The sequence below is a fragment of the Denticeps clupeoides genome, unplaced genomic scaffold (genome assembly GCF_900700375.1).
Source record: "Denticeps clupeoides unplaced genomic scaffold, fDenClu1.1, whole genome shotgun sequence".
Classification (NCBI taxonomy): Eukaryota; Metazoa; Chordata; class Actinopteri; order Clupeiformes; family Denticipitidae; genus Denticeps; species Denticeps clupeoides.
The window spans coordinates 878,594-902,124 of NW_021629993.1; the positions used below are offsets into that span (position 1 = coordinate 878,594).

The following is a 23,531-nucleotide window of genomic DNA, read 5'->3' on the forward strand; positions in this document are numbered from 1 at the left end:
TGGAAGATGCTTGTAAGACGCTGTGAGTTGTGCAGTGGACCTGGTTCAAGTATATGTGGGACATTTAAGACAAGACAAACATGACAAGACAAACGTGCAAAATGAGCAGCAATGAGCAGAATGTTGGGAGGTGCTTCAAGCTGGAGGTGTAATGTTGGTGGTACATTGAGTCCTCTGACTGCTTGTGGGAAGAAGCTCTTGCCGTGTCTGGCAGTTACAGTTCTGATGCTGCGGAACCGTCTGCCAGACGTAGGAGGGAGAACCGGGCGTGTGAGGGCTGGCGAGAGTCCTTCATTATGTTCCGAGCTGGACGGACGAGGTGTTTCTCGTAGAGCTGGGAGATGGTGGAAGTGGAACCCAGACGATGCGCTCTGCTGTCTCACTTCACTGCAGGGTCTTCTGCTCAGCGACAGTGCAGTTCCGTACCAGCAGAGAACATCTCAGTGGTCCCTCAGTAGAACGATGTGATGATGGGAGGAGGGAGGTCGTCTGTCATACAGATTTATATACATGCTATATTAATACATACTGAATGTAACACTTTTTATACACATGCTGTATTTATACATGTTATATTTTATATACATACTGATTTAGATATACTGTATTTATATTTATATACACTATATATTTGTACAAATCCTGTATTTTAAAGATACTTCATATTTATGTACATGCTGACTTTATCCAAACTTCATACTAATATACATACTAAATGTAACACTTTTTTAAAACCATGCTGTATTAGTACACACTTTATATTTATATACATACTGTATTTATTCAAAGTTCATATTATTTTACATACTGAATTTGACACTTTTATAACACACATGCGGTATTTATACATATTGCTATTCAGAAATGATGATTTTACACACTTTATATTTATACATTTGCTGTATTTAGACACAGTTTATATTTATGTATATGATGCATTTTTACACAGTTTATATTTATACACATGCTGTATTTATACACACTATATTTATATACATACTGTATTTATTCAAGTTCATATTAATATAATGCTGAATTTTCCACTTTTTTATACACATGCTGATTTTTACTCACTTTAAATTTATACAAATGCTGAATTTTATAGTTTATATTTATAAATATGCTGTATTTAGACACACTTATATTTATTTACATGCTGTATTTATACATTATTGCCTATTTATACACATGCCAATTTTAGATACTTTATTTTAATATACATCCTGATTCTGATACACTTTATATTTATACACATGTTGATTTTTTACACACTTTAAATTTATACAAATACTTAATTTTACATACTTTATATTTATAAATATGCTGTATTCAGACACATTTTATTTTTATATACATGCTGTATTTATACATATTGCCTATTTATATACATGCGAAATTTAGATACTTTATTTTAATATACCTCCTGATTCTTATACACTTTATATTTATACACATGTTGATTTTTTACACACTTTAAATTTATACAAATACCTAATTTTACATACTTTATATTTATAAATATGCTGTATTTAGACACTTTATATTTATAAATATGCTGTATTCAGACACATTTTATTTTTATATACATGCTGTATTTATACATATTGCCTATTTATATACATGCGAAATTTTAGATACTTTATTTTAATATACATCCTGATTCTTATACACTTTATATTTATACACATGCTGAATTTACACACACTTCACATTTATACACATAGGGTATTAATACACACTTTATAATTATACATATGCTGTAGAGTACATTTGTACCTTGTACCAGGGTGGTAGTAGCCCAGTGGTTAACACACTCGCCTATGAACCAGAAGACCCAGGTTCAAATCCCACTGACTACCATTGTGTCCCTGAGCAGGACACTTAACCCTGAGTGTCTCCAGGGAGACTGTCCCTGTAACTACTGATTGTAAGTCGCTCTGGATAATGGCGTCTGCCAAATGCCTTAAATGTAAATGTAAATGTACCTTCGGGGTTGCTCTGTGTGTAAGTGGCGTCCCTCTACAGGACTGATAAATAGCTACAGGATCCTCACACACTGCACAGTGTTATGTCCTGATATATTAATGCTGCAGGATGTATTAACGTATATGTATGTATTAATTCTGCAGGATGTATCCGGTCACATGTCGTCATTTCCGGTGGCGCGGGACCTTCTCGTTAGTCTTTGCTTTTTTTTCGTGCTCTTTTCTTTTTATTTGACTTCGTTTATCTTTGGTATTCGATTCATTGTATTTATAGTTTATTGGTATGATGATAATAATAATTTGCTGTGGTTAAATTAGATCTATTCTTACGCACAGACAAATATAATATTCGGGAATTATCGAAAAGTTCATGTTCTGTTCAGAAAATGGACGCCTATAAATTTTTAAAAACGGGGAAAGAAGGCTATTGTTTTCTTTTATAGAATGACTGACATTGAAAACAGGATTTATCAGGATTTATTTCGATCATTTTGTTTCAAATGAGAATTATTTTTAAATCTAGCATAAAAATAATTATATTACTTTGTTGTTTGTTCAACCTTTACTTGTGTGAAAGCGTAATGATAATTAAAACTGACGTGTTTCCGACGTGAACCGGAAGTGCCTCCTCCAGGTTAGAGGTGAGAGTTGAATCCGGGATCTGCTGCTGCTGCTGCTGCTGCTGCTGCGCTGATTTTGACTCATTTTCCTCCCGAAATCTGGAGTTGATGTCGGAAGCGACGGAGTCCAGCGTCCTCGTCTGCAGCTGCGACCCGGGATATGCGGCCCAGCAACTGGTCGAGCGTGAGTTGCTAAACAGGACTAGTAAAGGAATAAACCTGACGCTAAACAGGACTAGTAACGGAACAAACCTGACGCTAAACGGGACTAGTAAAGGAATAAACCTGACGTTAAACATGACTAGTAAAGGAATAAACCATGACTCTAACGGGACTAGTAAAGGAACCAACCTGACGCTAAACGGGACTAGTAAAGGAACCAACCTGACGCTAAACGGGACTAGTAAAGGAATAAACATGACTCTAAACGGGACTAGTAACGGAACCAACCTGACGCTAAACGGGACTAGTAATGGGACTAGTAAAGGAACCAACCTGACGCTAAACGGGACTAGTAATGGGACTAGTAAAGGAACCAACCTGACGCTAAACGGGACTAGTAATGGGACATAGTAAAGGAACCAACCTGACGCTAAACGGGACTAGTAACGGAACAAACCTGACGCTAAACGGGACTAGTAAAGGAATAAACCTGACGTTAAACAATTGACTAGTAAAGGAATAAACATGACTCTAAACGGGACTAGTAAAGGAACCAACCTGACGCTAAACGGGACTAGTAAAGGAATAAACCTGACGTTAAACGGGACAGTAAAGGAATAAACATGACTCTAAACGGGACTAGTAACGGAACCAAACCTGACGCTAAACGGGACTAGTAATGGGACTAGTAAAAGGAACCAACCTGACGCTAAACGGGACTAGTAATGGGACTAGTAAAGGAACCAACCTGACGCTAAACGGGACTGGTAACGGAACAAACTGACGCTAAACAGGCTAAAGTGAAGTGAATCACTGCATCACAGCACACAGTGGAACGTGTCCTCTGTATTTAACCATCACCCTTGGTGACAGTGGGGACCATGGCAGCCGCCCGGGAGAGCAACGTGTGGGGACGGTACTTTGCTCAGTGGTACGAACAACATTTATTTCTTATACAACCCAAAATCACATACAGTACGCCTGACTCTAAACTGTCATGGTGCCCACTCAGGGTGATGGTTAAATACAGAGGACACGTGTCACCGTGTTGTGGCTAAATACAGAGGACACGTGTCACCGTGCTGTGAAACATGTGACTGTACAATGTTGTGCGCTGGTGGTGACGAACATCGTCGCTCTGGTTTTTCAGAGATTCTGGGGACGTCGCTGCCTGAACCCTGCAGGCAGGACGGGGACGTGGTCTGGTACCCATGGACCATCAGTAATAAGTACTACCCCAAGGGCGGGACGTCAGTATGTGCGTGGTGCCCAGCAGGTTCGAGGTTTCGGCGAAGGTCGCAGAGTCGGTGCAGGCCTGCATCCTGTACTTCAGCAGTGCTGCAGTAAGACCCGTGTCCTCCTGCTCGCTGTGGTTTTTGTCCTGTTTGAAGGACACTGTCACTCATGTCCTGCACATTGCAGAAGGACGGGCTGAGCAGCGTGGCGCCCTGGTTGCCCGTCGTGGAGGAACTTGCCCCGGAGGTGCTGATCCTGGTGTGTGATCATGTCTGTGATGCTGGTAAGTGTTTGATGTTCTTTAAACTCATGGTTGTGTGGTGATTATGATGATGGGTGTGTGTGTGTGTGTGTGTGCAGGTGTCAGCAGGAAGGAGGCACAGCAGTGGTGTTTGGCTCATGCCTTTGAGATGGTGGAGCTCAACACTCAGGAGCTGCCTGAGGAAGATGGTGAGGATGAGGAGGAGTGAAATGTATCTGCAGGTTTACTGGCTAAAACGGTCTAATGCCTTGCAGATGACTTCCCAGAATCCACCGGGGTGAAGAGGATCATCCAGGCGCTCAATGCCAACGTGTGGTCAAGTGCAGAGATGAAGGATGGTGGGTCTCGGGATCAGAGGTCCGCCTGATTGGTTGACTATATAACCACTGTTTATTAATTCATTTATTTCAGAGACCAATCAGGGCTTTGGTCTGATGAGCAGCCTGATGGCCTCCTGCCACGCCCAGCCACAGCCCCAGGTATAAATAGACGCGTGTGCACGTGCACGTGCAGTTGCTCTGGTTTTGACCTTCCTGTGTGTGTGTGTCAGCCTCCAGCAGTGCAGACAGAAGATGCTGAGAAGGCTGACCAGGTCAGCACTGACCCTGTAGACGCTGTGGCCATTGGTAAGGCACCTCAAACATCAGTCCGTGCGCTGATTCAGCCCGAGTTTCCAAACATCATGTTCTCCTCAGATCCCCGGTTGGACATGGACATCCAGGAGCTGGCCACCCTCACTGCCGGGGACTCTGATGTGGACAATTTTGAGCGACTCTTCACTAAACTGAAAGAGATGAAAGGTAAACATCTGGCACTTCTGTAAAACTGACCACACGACCTCCGACTGACACGCTCCTCTCCCTCCTTAGATAAAGCCTCCTCACTGCCTCACGATCAGAGGAAACTCCATGCCGAGAAGGTACCAGTCCACACCTCCGCCTCCACCCGCCCGTAACCCCTGACTGACCCCTCCCGTCTGCTGCAGGTGGCCAAGGCGTTCTGGACGGCCATCGGTGGCGAGGACGACGAGGTTGACTGCCTGTCATCAGGAGAGGAGAGCTGAGAGGACCACCAAGCATCTGGAGCTCAGCCCTCACAGGAGTCTCAATGCAGCTGCATCAGCTGCTCTTTCGTGTGTGTGTGTGTGTGTGTGTGTGTGTGTGTGAGAACAGTACAGAGTCATGTGACAATAAAAGTTTTTATATATTTATGAAGGACTCTGGGCGTAATTGATAAATTCACTTTATTAAAAAAAAAAAAAAAAAAACCCTGAAAGATACTGAATTGTTCTGTTCTCCAACAGAGGAGGAAATGAACGAAGCGCTGAAGCAGCCACGGGCGTGGCCTGACGGGGCATGAAATGATGAAATAACACCGGCTGGACTCGCGGTTAAATAAATCCCACGTGACGGAGGGAAAGTAAAACTAATCCCAGTCTGTATCCTGCAATCCTGAGTTCCCAGTGAACACGCGCGTGCGAGAGAGAAACGAACTACGCAGTTACTAAACGTTAAAAAGGTTGATAATATTTTACAACCAAAATAAGAGGGTTGTTGTGATCGTCACGTCTGCCTCTACTCTTCTACAGAGTACTGAAGCAAGTGCTTCCAAATGAAAAGTACATGTACATCCCATGATGTACCATCTGAGAAGGAACCAGCCAATCAGACGAGGCCTGCTGCAGTAAAACGCCGGCGAGACCGGGGCGTGGGGGACACGTCTCTCCTTTAGGACACGCTGGAGCAGCGGATGGTCGGAGAGCCCATCTGAGTCAGGACCTTGTCTAGCCACTGCAGCGGGCCGTTCAGATGCAGCTCGATCCAGCAGGGGGTGCTGGTGACCGTCTGGCGTCTGGGGCAGAGAGACACGTTACCACACGTCCAATCAGACGCTTCTATCTAACTTCAGCTGTCTGGACCTCCTGCGTGAAACCCTTTCACATCACACACATTCCTCACACGTTACACACACTCTCTACAGGTCACAACAGCTCCGTGCAGGCGCTGTCACCATAGCTACAGCGCCTGCCCACTTCCTGTGTGTTGTTGCCATGGTGCTGAAAGGAGGACAGATTACGCGTCAACCCTTTCTATACACACTCAGTGGCACATTTTGTGTGTTTGTAGATGATTTGTTGGTTCTTTGTGTAAATCTGCAGCAGGCACGTTTATTTCCTTTCAGACATGTGACTGCAGGTTCAGCTCCTGTGTGTGTTAATAGTGTGAGTAGTGTGTGTGTGTATATATAGTGTGAGTAGTATGTGTATAGTGTGTGAGTAGTGTTTGTGAGTAGTGTGTGTGTGTAGCAGGTGTAGTGTGAGTAGTATATGTGTATAGTGTGTGTGTGTAGTGTGAGTAGTATATGTGTATAGTGTGAGTTGTGTGTATATATAGTGTGAGTAGTATGTGTATAGTGTGAGTAGTGTTTGTGTGTATATAGTGTGTAGTGTGAGTAGTATATGTGTATAGTGTGTGTAGTGTGAGTAGTATATGTGTATAGTGTGTGTGTGTAGTGTGAGTAGTATATGTGTATAGTGTGAGTTGTGTGTATATATAGTGTGAGTAGTATGTGTATAGTGTGAGTAGTGTTTGTGTGTATATAGTGTGTAGTGTGAGTAGTATATGTGTATAGTGTGAGTTGTGTGTATATATAGTGTGAGTAGTATGTGTATAGTGTGAGTAGTGTTTGTGTGTATATAGTGTGTAGTGTGAGTAGTATATGTGTATAGGTGTGTAGTGTGAGTAGTCTATGTGTATAGTGGTGTGTGTAGTGTGCGTCGTCTCTGTGTCTAGTGTGCGTTGTGTGTCTCTATAGTGTGCGTCGTATGTGTCTCGTGTGAGTCGTGTTTGTGTGTACCTAGTGTGTAGTGTGTAGCATGTGTCGTGTGCGTCGTATCTGTGTATAGTGTGAGTTGTGTGTGTGTTTACCTGTATTCTGCCCCCCCATCCCTTAACGAAGCTCATGCGGATGGTGCACATGCGTGTGAGTTGGTAAACGGCCTCGAACCCCTGATTCACCGACTGGGCCAACAGCGCGGCGAACTCCTGGTTATTGAAGATCTTCAGGTTACAGCCTGGGGGACGGGGACAGGCGCGTGGATGAGTGTGAGGACGGAGGGACAGGACACCGTCGTCCCCGTCTCTCACCTGGAGGGATCTTGCAGACGGTCGCCGGGTGCCAGCCGTACCGCTGGTTACAGTTGGGACTCTGAACGAAAATGGCGCTGTCACTCAAACACTCAGCAAACACTTCACCGCCAATATAGTAGAGCCGCACGCCCCGCCCTGGAACAGAGAGAGAGAGGGGGGGAGGAGCATGGTGCCGGCGCCACGGCAACGCCTCGGAAGCGGCGCACGTACCGATGTGGCGGCGCGTCAGCTCCACGGCCGCGTTGCGGTTGACGTTGGACAGCAGGCCGAGGCAGAAGCGCTCGGCGTTGGACGGGTCGGTGAAGCCGTCCACGGTGAGCGAGGGCTGGCAGGCGTGAAGATCTCGCCCACGCGCTGGTTCAAGCTCGTAGTACGAGATGGAGCACCAGAACGCCGACTCGCAGTACGTCACCGGCTGCAGGTCTGACACCACATCACACACAGCACGGTCAAACGCCGGCCACGCCCACCTACACGCGGCTCACCGCCGGAGACTGGCGCCGTTACCGAGGTTACTGCCGGCGGGCGAGATGGGGGGGCTGGGCGACAGGCCTGGAGACCCTGTGGACGGAGGAGCAAATCAAGGCCGACTGTTCACCGCAACCACGGACAGCGAGTTGACCTCTGAACTCTGACCTGCGTCCATCCGGCTCATCTGGTGATCGCTGGTCTCCCCATCCTCACTCAAGTACCCAGGGGGCGGAGTTTCTGGAAAACATCGTTCAGGAATGAAAGCCAGACACGCCCAACCGGCCTGTATGGGTGTAGCTGGGTGTGGGTGGGTGTGTCAGTGTTGTGGTCGGACCGGAGTTCGTTAGGCTCTCGAATGTTCAAATTAACATTAGCAAGACCACTGATCTACGACTATGAACTGCACAAGTTGTTTAAAATAATTGATAATAAATTCATTTACGTCTCGGTCGTGTAATTCATCCGGGGAAAAACACGTGGTTATAGATGGATGTTCACAAAGAGCAGAGAAAGTAAAGGTGTAATATTTGGTGTGGAGACTGTGTACCTGGTATGTAGTTACTCTGCGGCTCGATGCCGGACGGGAAGTTGGTGTTTTCTGGGATGGAGTGGCTGTAGTCGTCCAGAGGAGGAAACTCTGTGGGGATCTCGGAGTAGCGCGGGACCAGGACCGGAGGAAGAGCTGTGTACACACACGCACACACACACGTACACGCACACGCAAACGTACACGCACATGTACACGCACACGTACGTAAACGTACACGCACACGTACACGCACACGTAAACGTACACGCACACGTACACACAAACGTACACGCAAACGCACACGTAAACGTACACGCAAACGTACACGCACACGTAAACGTACACGCACACGCAAACGCACACGCACACGTAAACGTACACGCACACGCAAACGCACACGTAAACGTACACGCACACGCACACGCAAACGCACACGCACACGTAAACGTACACGCACACGCAAACGTACACGCACACGCACACGTAAACGTACACGCAAACGTACACGCAAACGCACACGTACACGCACACGTAAACGCACACGCAAACGTACACGTAAACGCACACGCAAACGTACACGCACACACACGTACACGCACACGCAAACGTACACGCACACACACGCACACGTAAACGTACACGCACACGCACACGTAAACGTACACGCACACACACGTACACGCACACGCAAACGTACACGCACACACACGCACACGTAAACGCACACACACGCACACGTAAACGTACACACACACGTACACGTACACGCACACGTACACACCGGTGATCAGAGTCCGGTGGAGGTCGGGAGGAGGTCGGGAGGGACGGTGGACTGACCTGGCGTCTCGACGCGCTGGTAGTGGTACGGATTCACACACACCTCGTCCTTCTTCGTGTGGAAGGCGAATTCACACGAGTCGATGGCGCGCAGTTCGTGGTGCGACTGCAGGTCCGGCCAGCGCCACAGGCGACAGTAGATGACATGGGGCAGTCCCTTCCTGTGGGACACCTGCAGGCGCCCATCCAGAGACCTGCACACACACACACACAGACCCACAAGTAAAGACGCTCCTGCAGCCCCGTTCCTCCGCTCATTAGCCGCTAATGCTAACGCAGCAGGCCGAGCACTTCTAGCAAGTTCCGCAGAGTTGGTGAAAAGTTGGCTTCCGGGTCGGGTCCTACCTGGGGATGGTCAGACACTTGGTCCCGCTGTTCTGACTCGTTATGGCCTTTTCCAGCTCGTCCAGCTGCCCGCTCTTCTTCAGTTTCTTCACCAGACTCTTCACCGCCTTCTCGCACCATTTCTCCTCCTGGCCGCTCTGCTCACCCTTCTTCCAGCCCAGGAGCCGCTTCACTACCGGCGGGGTGAACGGCAGAATGGACATGATCGGACCGAATCACAGCCACGACGCGCTCCGACACACCATGGAGGAAAATTCCCGAGGACGAACCAGAAAAGCAGCCGCCGCCGCTACTGCTGCCGCTGGCGGCCAGAACGGAGACGAGAGGCGCTGCTGCGTCCAGATCTCCTCCACCCACAGCGAGGAGGAGTTACTATCTCACACACACCGTCCAAACCTACACACAACCTCCACACAACATACACACAACTCACAGCGAGGAGTTACTATCTCACACACACCGTCCAAACCTACACACAACCTCCACACAACATACACACAACTCACAGCGAGGAGTTACTACCTCATACAGACCTTCCAAACACTCACACAACATACACACAACTCACAGCGAGGAGTTACTATCTCCTACACACCCTCCAAACCTACACACAACCTCCACACAACATACACACAACTCACAGCGAGGAGTTACTATCTCACACACCGTCCAAACCTACACACAACCTCCACACAACATACACGCAACTCACAGCGAGGAGTTACTACCTCATACAGACCTTCCAAACACTCACACAACCTCCACACAACATACACACAACTCACAGCGAGGAGTTACTACCTCATACAGACCTTCCAAACACTCACACAACATACACACAACTCACAGCGAGGAGTTACTATCTCCTACACACCCTCCAAACCTCCACACAACCTCCACACAACATACACACAACTCACAGCGAGGAGTTACTATCTCACACACCGTCCAAACCTACACACAACCTCCACACAACATACACGCAACTCACAGCGAGGAGTTACTATCTCACACACCGTCCAAACACTCACACAACCTCCACACAACATACACACAACTCACAGCGAGGAGTTACTACCTCATACAGACCTTCCAAACACTCACACAACCTCCACACAACATACACACAACTCACAGCGAGGAGTTACTATCTCACACACCGTCCAAACCTACACACAACCTCCACACAACATACACACAACTCACAGCGAGGAGTTACTACCTCATACAGACCTTCCAAACACTCACACAACATACACACAACTCACAGCGAGGAGTTACTACCTCATACAGACCTTCCAAACACTCACACAACATACACACAACTCACAGCGAGGAGTTACTATCTCCTACACACCCTCCAAACCTACACACAACCTCCACACAACATACACACAACTCACAGCGAGGAGTTACTACCTCATACAGACCTTCCAAACACACGCAACCCACAGCGAGGAGGAGTTACTATCTCACACACACCCTCCAAACCTACACACAACCTCCACACAACATACACACAACTCACAGCGAGGAGTTTCTACCTCATACAGACCTTCCAAACACACGCAACCCACAGCGAGGAGGAGTTACTATCTCACACACACCCTCCAAACCTACACACAACCTCCACACAACATACACACAACTCACAGCGAGGAGTTTCTACCTCATACAGACCTTCCAAACACTCACACAACCTCCACACAATATACACGCAACCCACAGCGAGGAGGAGTTACTACCTCATACACACCCTTTAAACCTACACACATGAATTAATATGAATATTAATAAATATTAAACTTTTTAATATAATTCGTTAGAAATTGCTGATGTCTAATTTTTTTTCTTGTTAGATAGAACCAGTGATAATTGGTTTTTAGTTTAAAGTATTTAATTGAACTGCCATTCCTCTTCCTCATGAAATCCTGCATGGGATCTTGGTGGAGGTCCAGGCTCCAGGATGGTGACGCTGCAACTCCACAACTCCACGGCTTTTACTCCACCAGCCACTTCGCTGGCTTTGCTTCTGGAGGCCATTTTCAAGTCTAATTGTACAATGACAATTTACGAGTTTATGGCTCTTTTGTATTTGTAATTAAATGATTTTTTTAACTGATGAAAGCTAAGTTCACAGCGCATCACTTTTTCCACATTCTCTTATGTTACAGCTTTATTTCAAAATGTATTAAATAAAAATTTCCCATCAAAATTCCACACACAACACCACATAATGACAACGTGAAAAAAGTTTACTTGAGGTTTTGGCAAATTTATTAAAAATAAAAAACTGAGGTACAAACACGTACATAAGTATTCACAGCCTTTGCCATGAAGGTCGAAACTGAGCTCAGTTCATACTCACCATTTACACGTCGTATGCACAGAATAATATATGTAAATTATATACATGTAGTACCTGAACTGTACCTATATTATCCTATGGTGTTAAGCCCATTGAGACATACTGGATGTGATTATGGGCTGTAAAGAAATAAAGTTCATATGTCTGTGAACAGAAACAAGCCACAAAATCACATAAATTCACCCACACACAAAAACTCACAGTAACTAAATCTTAATTTGTAAAAATTAAAGCAAGATTCACCCCAACAGCAAAATTCCTGGGAAGTTGGATACGGAGACGTCAACTTCCTGTTTCTTTTCAGCTTTTTTGATTGATTGAAGCTCCTTCGTCTGGGATTTATGCAAATGCAGCACGAAGAGAGCGGCTCCTCTCTGGAAAAGAACATGAGAGGTTCTACTCGGTTAGGTCAGCATGGACGTTGGTGACGTGTAGACTGGCCTTCTCCCCAACAGGGTGGTCTCAGAGGGACAAGGCGTCCACCAGTCTCCGACAGATCCTCTGTGCTACCATGTAGGCCGTCATGTTTTAGTCCTGCAGGACCCTGAACCTTCACACACTGCTGCAGCCCCTAGTGTCCGAGATCCACCTGCTTGGAGGTGGGCAGCTGGTGTGTGTGTGTGTGTGTGTGTGTGTGATATGTGGCAGATGGGCTGCCGGTCTGGACTGTGTAGGATTGCTGGGGACAAAAGGCTGGACAGCAGGAAAAGCGGCTGAATGGAAATGACCGCAGACAATCAGCTGGAGAACAATGGCGACGCGCCAGGGCGGAGTTTGCACGACCGTGTCAGCATGGGAACCGCGCCGTGTGGTCCTTCTATTCGTTCCTGACCCCGAGATTACCTTACCTTCTGACTGTGATGTGTTGTTTTATTTCATTTGATGGAAATATGATGATGGAAATATGATGATGGAGATCCTCCTGCAGGATCTGCAATTCAACTGAATTCAACCTTCAGAAGTACGTGTGTGTGGACTGGGAGCTCCATGTCCACTTCCTCAGTCTGCTGTCTTGCTCCCAGATGGTTCTGAGAGAAGGACTTGAACTGAGAGGTTAGGATCTCGGCAGTCAGTCAGCAGGGGGCGCTACAGGGTTTGACGTTCTGAACTCGAGCGGTGAGTTTCTCAGGGCTGCTGGTTCATAAATCCAAATATTAATAAACACATAAATCCATCCATCCCAAATGCACAAATCTTCTACACTCAGCCGAGTGAGGGAGGAGAAACAGGAGGTGAGGAGGAGGAGAAAGTGAAGCAACATCTGAGGAGGAGGATGGTCATCACACACACGCTGCAAACACAATACACGCTAAACACACACATCACCATCAGCTGGACCTCCCGTGGTGAATTCTAGGATTTGGCTCTGTCTGTGTGTGTGTCTGTGTGTGTATGTGAGTATGTGTGTGGGTGTGTTTGTGTGTGTTTGTGTGTATGTATGGGTGTGTGTTTGTGTGTGTATGTGTGTGTGTGTGTTTGTGTGTATGTATTGGGTGGTGTTTGTGTGTGTTTATGTGTATGTGTGTATGTGTGTGGGTGTGTGTGTGTGGGTGTGTTTGTGTGTGTTTGTGTGTATGTATGGGTGTGTGTTTGTGTGTGTTTGTGTGTATGTGTGTATGTGTGTGGGTGTGTGTGTGTGTGTGTGTGTGTGTGTGCATTTTTCCAAATCTGAGTGTGTCTGAAAACTGTTTTCAGCCTGGATCATTGTGGAGAATGAATCAAGTTCCTTTCATGTCTTTTACATTTCTGTCTCTAAATAAAAATCCACAAATAAATTATTTTAAAGGATGTTATTAATAATAATACAAATAATATAATAATAATGTTAATAAGAATCAATAAAAAGGATGTTATTAATAACACTAATTATTATGGCTGATGGTTTAGGAAAAGTTCACGATACAGAGCTGTCCAGCTTCTTCATTTATACATTTTATTTGAAAGTGCAGTGTGTGGGGACGGGACCTTCATCAAGGGGACCTCAGTGGCACCTTGGCAGATCAGGGTTCGAACCCACAACCTTCTGATTACGGGGCCGTTTTGAATCAATGTTCAATGCAGATTGGTGAAAAGTTAACTTTTCTCCGTACAGAACCTGGACTCCACAGTGTTGTGTTTTCTTTAGGAACGTTCCGATACAACCACAGCGAGGACCTCCAAAAAATGCAGGCCTTTGTCTCCTGCTGTTTTACCCCTGATGAGGTGAAATTAAGATATTGGGTTTCAGCGCTGCACCCCCAGCTGACGGATTTAGAGAAAAATCCCTTTTGTGAGCCGCAGATGAGCCTCTCTGTAATCTCCATTTTTCTATGTTCTCTGTTCAAGCAGACCAGGAGCTGACAGGTTTGTCTCATTCCAGAAAGACCCAACAAAGGCCTCCTTGTTTCTGTGTTGCCCTGGTCAGATGGTACTTTGATATTAAAACTGGACTTGGGAGGCAGCGCGGCAAAAGATGAAAAGAATGAAAACCAAACTAGGCTTATTGGAAGGTGGAACCATAATGGACTCACAAATTTTAGTCCAGTCAAAACATCTCTGTGACATTTCAATAAGCAACCAAACAGCCCAAAGAAGACTCACTCACACACTCAACCACTGTGGAGAAACCAGGAAGACACCTTCACACCATCAACACACCTTCACCATCACAACCGTTACCTACTCACCTTCAACATGACACCTTCACACCATCAACACACCTTCACCATCACAACCGTTACCTACTCACCTTCAACAAGACACCTTCACACCATCAACACACCTTCACCATCACAACCGTTACCTACTCACCTTCAACAAGACACCTTCACACCATCAACACACCATCACCACCACAACCGTTACCTACTCACCTTCAACATGACACCTTCACACCATCAACAACTCACCTTCAACAAGACACCTTCACCATCACAACCGTTACCAACTCACCTTCAACATGACACCTTCACACCATCAACACACCTTCACCATCACAACCGTTACCTACTCACCTTCAACAAGACACCTTCACACCATCAACATCCCATCACCATCACAACCGTTACCAACTCACCTTCAACAAGACACCTTCACACCATCAACACACCATCGCAACCACTACCAACTCACCTTCAACATGACACCTTCACACCACCAACAACTCACCTTCAACAAGACACCTTCACCATCACAAGCATTACCAACTCACCTTCAACAAGACACCTTCACCACCACAACCGTTACCTACTCACCTTCAACATGACACCTTCACACCATCAACAACTCACCTTCAACAAGACACCTTCACCATCACAACCATTACCAACTCACCTTCAACAAGACACCTTCACCATCACAACCATTACCAACTCACCTTCAACAAGACACCTTCACCATCACAACTGTTACCAACTCACCTTCAACATGACACCTTCACACCATCAACACACCTTCACCATCACAACCGTTACCTACTCACCTTCAACATGACACCTTCACACAATCAACAACTCTCCTTCAACAAGACACCTTCACCATCACAACCGTTACCAACTCACCTTCAACATGACACCTTCACACCATCAACACACCTTCACCATCACAAACCGTTACCCTACTCACCTTCAACATGACACCTTCACACAATCAACAACTCACCTTCAACAAGACACCTTCACCATCACAACCGTTACCAACTCACCTTCAACAAGACACCTTCACACCATCAACACACCTTCACCATCACAACCGTTACCAACTCACCTTCAACATGACACCTTCACACCATCAACAACTCACCTTCAACAAGACACCTTCACCATCACAACCATTACCAACTCACCTTCAACAAGACACCTTCACCATCACAACCATTACCAACTCACCTTCAACAAGACACCTTCACCATCACAACTGTTACCAACTCACCTTCAACATGACACCTTCACACCATCAACACACCTTCACCATCACAACCGTTACCTACTCACCTTCAACATGACACCTTCACACAATCAACAACTCTCCTTCAACAAGACACCTTCACCATCACAACCGTTACCAACTCACCTTCAACATGACACCTTCACACCATCAACACACCTTCACCATCACAACCGTTACCTACTCACCTTCAACATGACACCTTCACACAATCAACAACTCACCTTCAACAAGACACCTTCACCATCACAACCGTTACCAACTCACCTTCAACAAGACACCTTCACACCATCAACACACCTTCACCATCACAACCCTTACCAACTCACCTTCAACAAGACACCTTCACACCATCAACACACCATCGCAACCACTACCAACTCACCTTCAACATGACACCTTCACACCATCAACAACTCACCTTCAACAAGACACCTTCACCATCACAACCATTACCAACTCACCTTCAACAAGACACCTTCACCATCACAACCGTTACCAACTCACCTTCAACAAGACACCTTCACCATCACAACCGTTACCAACTCACCTTCAACAAGACACCTTCACACCATCAACACACCTTCACCATCACAACCGTTACCAACTCACCTTCAACATGACACCTTCACACCATCAACAACTCACCTTCAACAAGACACCTTCACCATCACAACCATTACCAACTCACCTTCAACAAGACACCTTCACCATCACAACCATTACCAACTCACCTTCAACAAGACACCTTCACCATCACAACTGTTACCAACTCACCTTCAACATGACACCTTCACACCATCAACACACCTTCACCATCACAACCGTTACCTACTCACCTTCAACATGACACCTTCACACAATCAACAACTCTCCTTCAACAAGACACCTTCACCATCACAAACCGTTACCAACTCACCTTCAACATGACACCTTCACACCATCAACACACCTTCACCATCACAACCGTTACCTACTCACCTTCAACATGACACCTTCACACAATCAACAACTCACCTTCAACAAGACACCTTCACCATCACAACCGTTACCAACTCACCTTCAACAAGACACCTTCACACCATCAACACACCTTCACCATCACAACCCTTACCAACTCACCTTCAACAAGACACCTTCACACCATCAACACACCATCGCAACCACTACCAACTCACCTTCAACATGACACCTTCACACCATCAACAACTCACCTTCAACAAGACACCTTCACCATCACAACCATTACCAACTCACCTTCAACAAGACACCTTCACCATCACAACCGTTACCAACTCACCTTCAACAAGACACCTTCACCATCACAACCGTTACCAACTCACCTTCAACAAGACACCTTCGCACCATCAACAAACCTTCACCATCACAACCATTACAAACTCACCTTCAACAAGACACCTTCACCATCACAACCATTACAAACTCACCTTCAACAAGACACCTTCACCATCACAACCATTACCAACTCACCTTCAACAAGACACCTTCACACCATCAACACACCTTCACCATCACAACCGTTACCTACTCACCTTCAACAAGACACCTTCACACCATCAACACACCTTCACCATTACAACCATTACCAACTCACCTTCACACCATCAACAACACCAGTGAAAGTGAAGTGATTGTCACATGTGATACACAGCAGCACAGCACACAGTGCACACAGTGAACACTCTGCTTTTAACCATCACCCTTGGTGAGCAGTGGGCACCATGACAGGCGCCCGGGGAGCAGCATGTGGGAACGGTACTTTGCTCAGTGGCAGCTCAGTGGCACCTCGGCGGATTGGGATTCGAACCTGCAACCTTCTGATTACAGGGCTGCTTTCTTAACCGCTAGGCCACCACCACTTTCATTTCACTGAACCACACTGCACACAACAAAATGTGTCCTCTGTATTTATCCCATTACTCTTGGTGAGCAGTGGGCACATGACAGGCGCCCGGGGACGAGTGTGGGGATGGTACTTTCATCAAGGGGACCTCAGTGGCACCTTGTGATAACGAGGCCGTTTCTTTAACCGCTACTCACCAACTCATCTTCACCAACAAGACACCTTCACCAACTCACCTTCACGCCATCACACCCTTCGTTTCAATCAGGAGAATTAGCAGCCACATTTTGCAACATAACTGCACCCTCTTTAGTATGAACCTGGTTACCCTCTTCACCTGATTTTAACTGCTGGGTTTCATCCTCTTTACTATGTAAATAAGTGATGTAATCCACATTAAAGCTGGTTAAAGTCCGTTCAAGTGACAGTGGTTTTTAAATTAAAGCCACTCGTAACTGGTTAATGTGAACTATAGAACCTTTTACCTGGTCAAAGTCTTTCAGATTCAAGATTTTTTTAGTTACAGCAGTACAACACGCAGTAAAATGCATCCTGAACTACTCTGTTTTGACTGTGCATAGTTAAGTAAGTTAGAGAATTAAATAATAAGGCTATGAGAACATGAGACACAGACACCATGGGCAGTGGTGACCTAGCAGTTAAGGAAGCAGCCCCGTAATCAGAAGGTTTCCGGTTTGAATCCCGATCCGCCAAGGTGCCACTGAGGTCCCACTAAGCAAAGCACCGTCCCCACACACTGCTCCCCGGGCGCCTGTCATGGTGCCCACTGCTCACCAAGGGTGATGGTTAAATGCAGAGGACAAATTTCACTGTGTGCACCGTGTGCTGTGCTGCTGTGTATCACAAGTGACAATCACTTCACTTTATTTATGGGTAGTGGATCTGTGCACGGTGTATATAACCAGTGTGCTGCATGTGCTGGTTCAGCATCCTTATGGCCTTTTGCCTGATTTGAGATGTTGGAACAGGCTGGTGTTGGGGTGTGTTTGGGTGTGTAGAAAGACACCCTGAACTTCCTCTCTTTCTCAGGTGGTACAGGCGCTGTTTTCCCCTTTTGCTCTGAACCTGGATTTGGACACCCAGGTATCTGAAGCTGCGCAACATCTCCACTGGAGTTCCATTGATGTTGAGGGTCTTGTAGCCCAGTTGCTGTCTCCTGCAGAGGTCCACCACCAGCTCCTTGGTCTTGTTGGCCTAGATTTTTATGTTAAAATCTGTAAAAGTGGAACTGCAGCCGTTACAGATGTTACAGACCAGGTGAGTTTAACCAGTTGTGACCTGCTCTGTAACCCGCAGTAACAGCTGGTTTCTGTGTTGAACTGATGACGTCCTGCCATGGGGACAAGAGGCGGAGCAACAGGCCGCTGCACGCCGGCCGCTGGAGGAATGCAGGATGTGCTCACATCATCACATGCTGCTAGCACCACTCTTACCTGAGCGCTGGCATTGGACACAGGTGACCTCTGACCCCTGACAATATTCTATTAGTGAGTGAATGCTGAGATCAGAGAACACACACACACACAGAGTGGTGCCACAGGAATGTGTAACATGACCTCTGAGTTGGAGGTCTCCATCATCTGTAACTCAAGAGGAAAAAGCGGGGACTGCAGCAGATCAGAAACAGAGAATGTGTGTGTTTGTTGTACTAATGTTCCACACAGAGGACACTGAATCCCAGACAGAAAGATCCGCAGGACGTTGGACGTGGACAACGCTGGTCTCAGGAGAACCGCAGCTCGACTGGAGCAGAATGGCGGCGCAGCTGCCAGACCTCAGACTGGAAGTTTGGGAAGGCGGCAGAGTGACAGCATTTCCTGCGCCCGCCCACTTCAGCTCAATATGGAACAAATTAGAGTTGTGCTCAGAAACACCGCCTCCCTGACGGAAAAAAGCAGCAGGAGTGGAGCAGCGAGAAACACACACACACAAACACACACACACACACACACACACTTGTAACAGAGAAGCTGAAGGGGGTGTGTGTACTTTTCATGCTTTAGCAACACAACAAGACAACTAGAGCAGAGAGAACAGAGAAAGAACATGGCAGAACATAAGCAGAATAGGATGTGGTGTGTGTATGTGTGTGTGTGTGTGTGTGTGTGTGTGTGTGTAAAACTGAAATAAATCCTGCTGGGACGTCAGAGGTCCCTCTGCACCCTGTAATTACAGCAGGGAGGGGAATCATTCTGCCGGGACACGAATCACCAAAATATCAGTGCAGCATCACCAACGTAGCAACAGACATGAACTCACTGCCTGCAGGAGCACAGTGAGAAGAAGAAAGGGGCAGCAGCAGCAGTGTTCTAACACCTTCACACCTTCTCCAACACACCTTCAGTGCTTCAACAAAGAGAATGGCTGATCATTAATAACTAAAGTTGACTCATGTGCTGTGATGCAAGTCCATTAAATGCTTTATGGATTTTGATGGGTAACCAGTGCAGTGATTGTAAGACTGGGGTGATGTGGTCCAATTTTCTAGTTCTAGTTAGAACTCTAGCTGAAGCATTCTGTACTAGCTGGAGTTTACTCATGCACCTACTAGAGCATCCAGACAGTAATGCATTGCATGGACCAACTTTGCATCATGCATTGAGATCATATTTCTTATCTTTGCAATATTTCTAAGGTGAAAGATAGGAATCAAATGAGAGACCTGCATCAACAAGGACAACTAGATCCTTTACTTCAGTACTTGGTGAGATAGCAAGGCTATCCAGAGTTATGATGTCGTCCGCCAGCTTACATCTGGCAGTATGAGGCCCAAGTACTAGGGTGGTAGTAGCCTAGTGTGTAACACACTCGCCTATGAACCAGAAGACCCAGATTCAAACACCACTTACTACCATTACACACCATCACAGGTTCTCAAACACACCTTCACAGCTTCACCAACACACCATCACAGGTTCACAAACACACCTTCACAGCTTCACCAACACACCATCACAGGTTCACAAACACAGCTTCACCAACACACTGTTGCATCTCACCAACACACCATCACAGCTTCTCAAACACACCTTCGCAGCTTCTCAAACACACCTTCGCAGCTTCACCAACACACCCTCACAGCTTCTCAAACACACCATCACAGGTTCACATACACACCTTCACAGCTTCACCAACACATTGTTGCATCTTCACCAACACACCATCACAGGATCTCAAACACACCTTCACAGCTTCTCAAACACACCCTCACAGCTTCTCAAACACACCTTCACAGGTTCACATACACACCTTCACAGCTTCACCAACACATTGTTGCATCTTCGCCAACACACCATCACAGGATCTCAAACACACCTTCACAGCTTCTCAAACACACCCTCACAGCTTCTCAAACACACCATCACAGGTTCACCAACACACCATCACAGCTTCTCAAACACACCTTCACAGCTTCACCAACACACCCATCACAGGTTCTCAAACACACCTTCACAGCTTCTCAAACACACCCTCACAGCTTCTCAAACACACCATCACAGGTTCACAAACACACCATCACAGGTTCACAAACACAGTTTCACCAACACACCATCACAGGTTCACAAACACACCCTCACAGCTTCTCAAACACACCATCACAGGTTCACAAACACACCATCACAGGTTCACAAACACACCATCACAGGTTCACAAACACAGTTTCACCAACACACCATCACAGGTTCACAGACACAGCTTCACCAACACACCATCACAGGTTCACAGACACAGCTTCACCAACACACCATTCACCAACACCACCATCACAGGTTCACAAACACACCATCACAGGTTCACAACACAGCTTCACCAACACACCCTCACAGCTTCTCAAACACACTTTCGCAGCTTCACCAACACACCCTCACAGCTTCTCAAACACACCTTCACAGGTTCACAAACACACCCTCACAGCTTCTCAAACACACCCTCACAGCTTCTCAACACACCTTCACAGGTTCACAAACACACCTTCACAGCTTCACCAACACACTGTGCATCTTCACCAACACACCATCACAGGTTCTCAAACACACCTTCACAGTTTCTCAAACACACCCTCACAGCTTCACAACACACCTTCACAGCTTCACCAACACACCATCACAGCTTCTCAAACACACCTTCGCAGCTTCACCAACACACCATCACAGCTTCTCAAACACACCTTCACAGCTTCACCAACACACCATCACAGGTTCTCAAACACACCATCACAGCTTCTCAACACACCCCTTCACAGCTTCACCAACACACCATCACAGCTTCTCAAAACACACCTTCGCAGCTTCACCAACACACCATCACAGCTTCTCAAACACACCTTCGCAGCTTCACCAACACACCATCACAGCTTCTCAAACACACCTTCACAGCTTCTCAAACACACCTTCACAGCTTCACCAACACACCATCACAGCTTCTCAAACATACCTTCGCAGCTTCACCAACACACCATCACAGCTTCTCAAACACACCTTCACAGCTTCTCAAACACACCCTCACAGCTTCTCAAACACACCTTCACAGCTTCACCAACACACCATCACAGCTTCTCAAACACACCTTCACAGCTTCACCAACACACCATCACAGCTTCTCAAACACACCTTCACAGCTTCACCAACACGCGCCCTCACAGCTTCACCAACACACCATCGCAGCTTCTCAAACACACCTTCGCAGCTTCATTAACACACTTACGCAGCATCTCAACACATCTTAATCTTAACAACACACTGTTGCATCTTCACCAACACACCATCACAGGTTCTCAAACATACCCTCACAGCTTCTCAAACACACCTTCGCAGCTTCACCAACACACCATCACAGCTTCTCAAACACACCTTCGCAGCTTCACCAACACACCATCACAGCTTCTCAAACACACCTTCACAGCTTCTCAAACACACCTTCGCAGCTTCACCAACACACCATCACAGCTTCTCAAACACACCATCACAGGTTCACCAACACACCATCACAGCTTCTCAAACACACCTTCACAGCTTCTCAAACACACCCTCACAGCTTCTCAAACACACCTTCACAGCTTCACCAACACACCATCACAGGTTCTTCAAACACACTTCACAGCTTCACCAACACACCATCACAGGTTCTCAAACACACCATCACAGGTTCACCAAAACACCATCACAGCTTCTCAAACACACCTTCACAGCTTCACCAACACACCATCGCAGCTTCTCAAACACACCTTCGCAGGTTCATTAACACACCATCACAGGTTCACCAAAACACCATCACAGCTTCTCAAACACACCTTCACAGCTTCACCAACACACCATCGCAGCTTCTCAAACACACCTTCACAGCTTCACCAACACACCATCGCAGCTTCTCAAACACACCTTCACAGCTTCACCAACACACCATCACAGGTTCTCAAACACACCTTCGCAGGTTCATTAACACACTTGCGCAGCATCTCAACACATCTTAATCTTAACAACACACTGTTGCAGCTTCTCCAACACATAATGCAGCTTCTTCAGCTGCAGTATGTTCCCTTTAGAACCAGAAATCCAATGATGCTGACAGCTGCTGATGAAGACAGTGAGATTCTGAGAACTTTTCAATGAAACATCAGAAAGGGAGGAGCTCTGCACAGTTTTTCCTGGTTCCTGCGGCGACTCTGGAATCTCAGCTCTAATCATCCACTGTGACCTGATGTGAAGCTATAATCACACAATTCATTGCACGCACACACACACACACACACACACACACA

General features: G+C 46.5%; 1 protein-coding gene and 1 pseudogene across 1 annotated transcript; one reads left to right on the forward strand and one right to left on the reverse strand.

Moving 5' to 3' along the window:
- Positions 1–2,614: 2,614 nt before the first annotated feature.
- LOC114779496 (alpha- and gamma-adaptin-binding protein p34-like) lies at positions 2,615–5,479 on the forward strand. The gene is given in 11 exon segments (XM_028967342.1): positions 2,615–2,789; positions 3,918–4,006; positions 4,009–4,110; positions 4,190–4,286; positions 4,364–4,453; positions 4,520–4,603; positions 4,677–4,744; positions 4,816–4,891; positions 4,961–5,065; positions 5,135–5,184; positions 5,251–5,479. Coding segments are annotated over 11 exon segments (915 nt in total). The 5' UTR covers positions 2,615–2,713; the 3' UTR covers positions 5,329–5,479.
- A 47-nt stretch (positions 5,480–5,526) lies between these two features.
- On the reverse strand, positions 5,527–9,964 carry LOC114779495 (mothers against decapentaplegic homolog 3-like; annotated as a pseudogene).
- Positions 9,965–23,531: the final 13,567 nt, after the last annotated feature.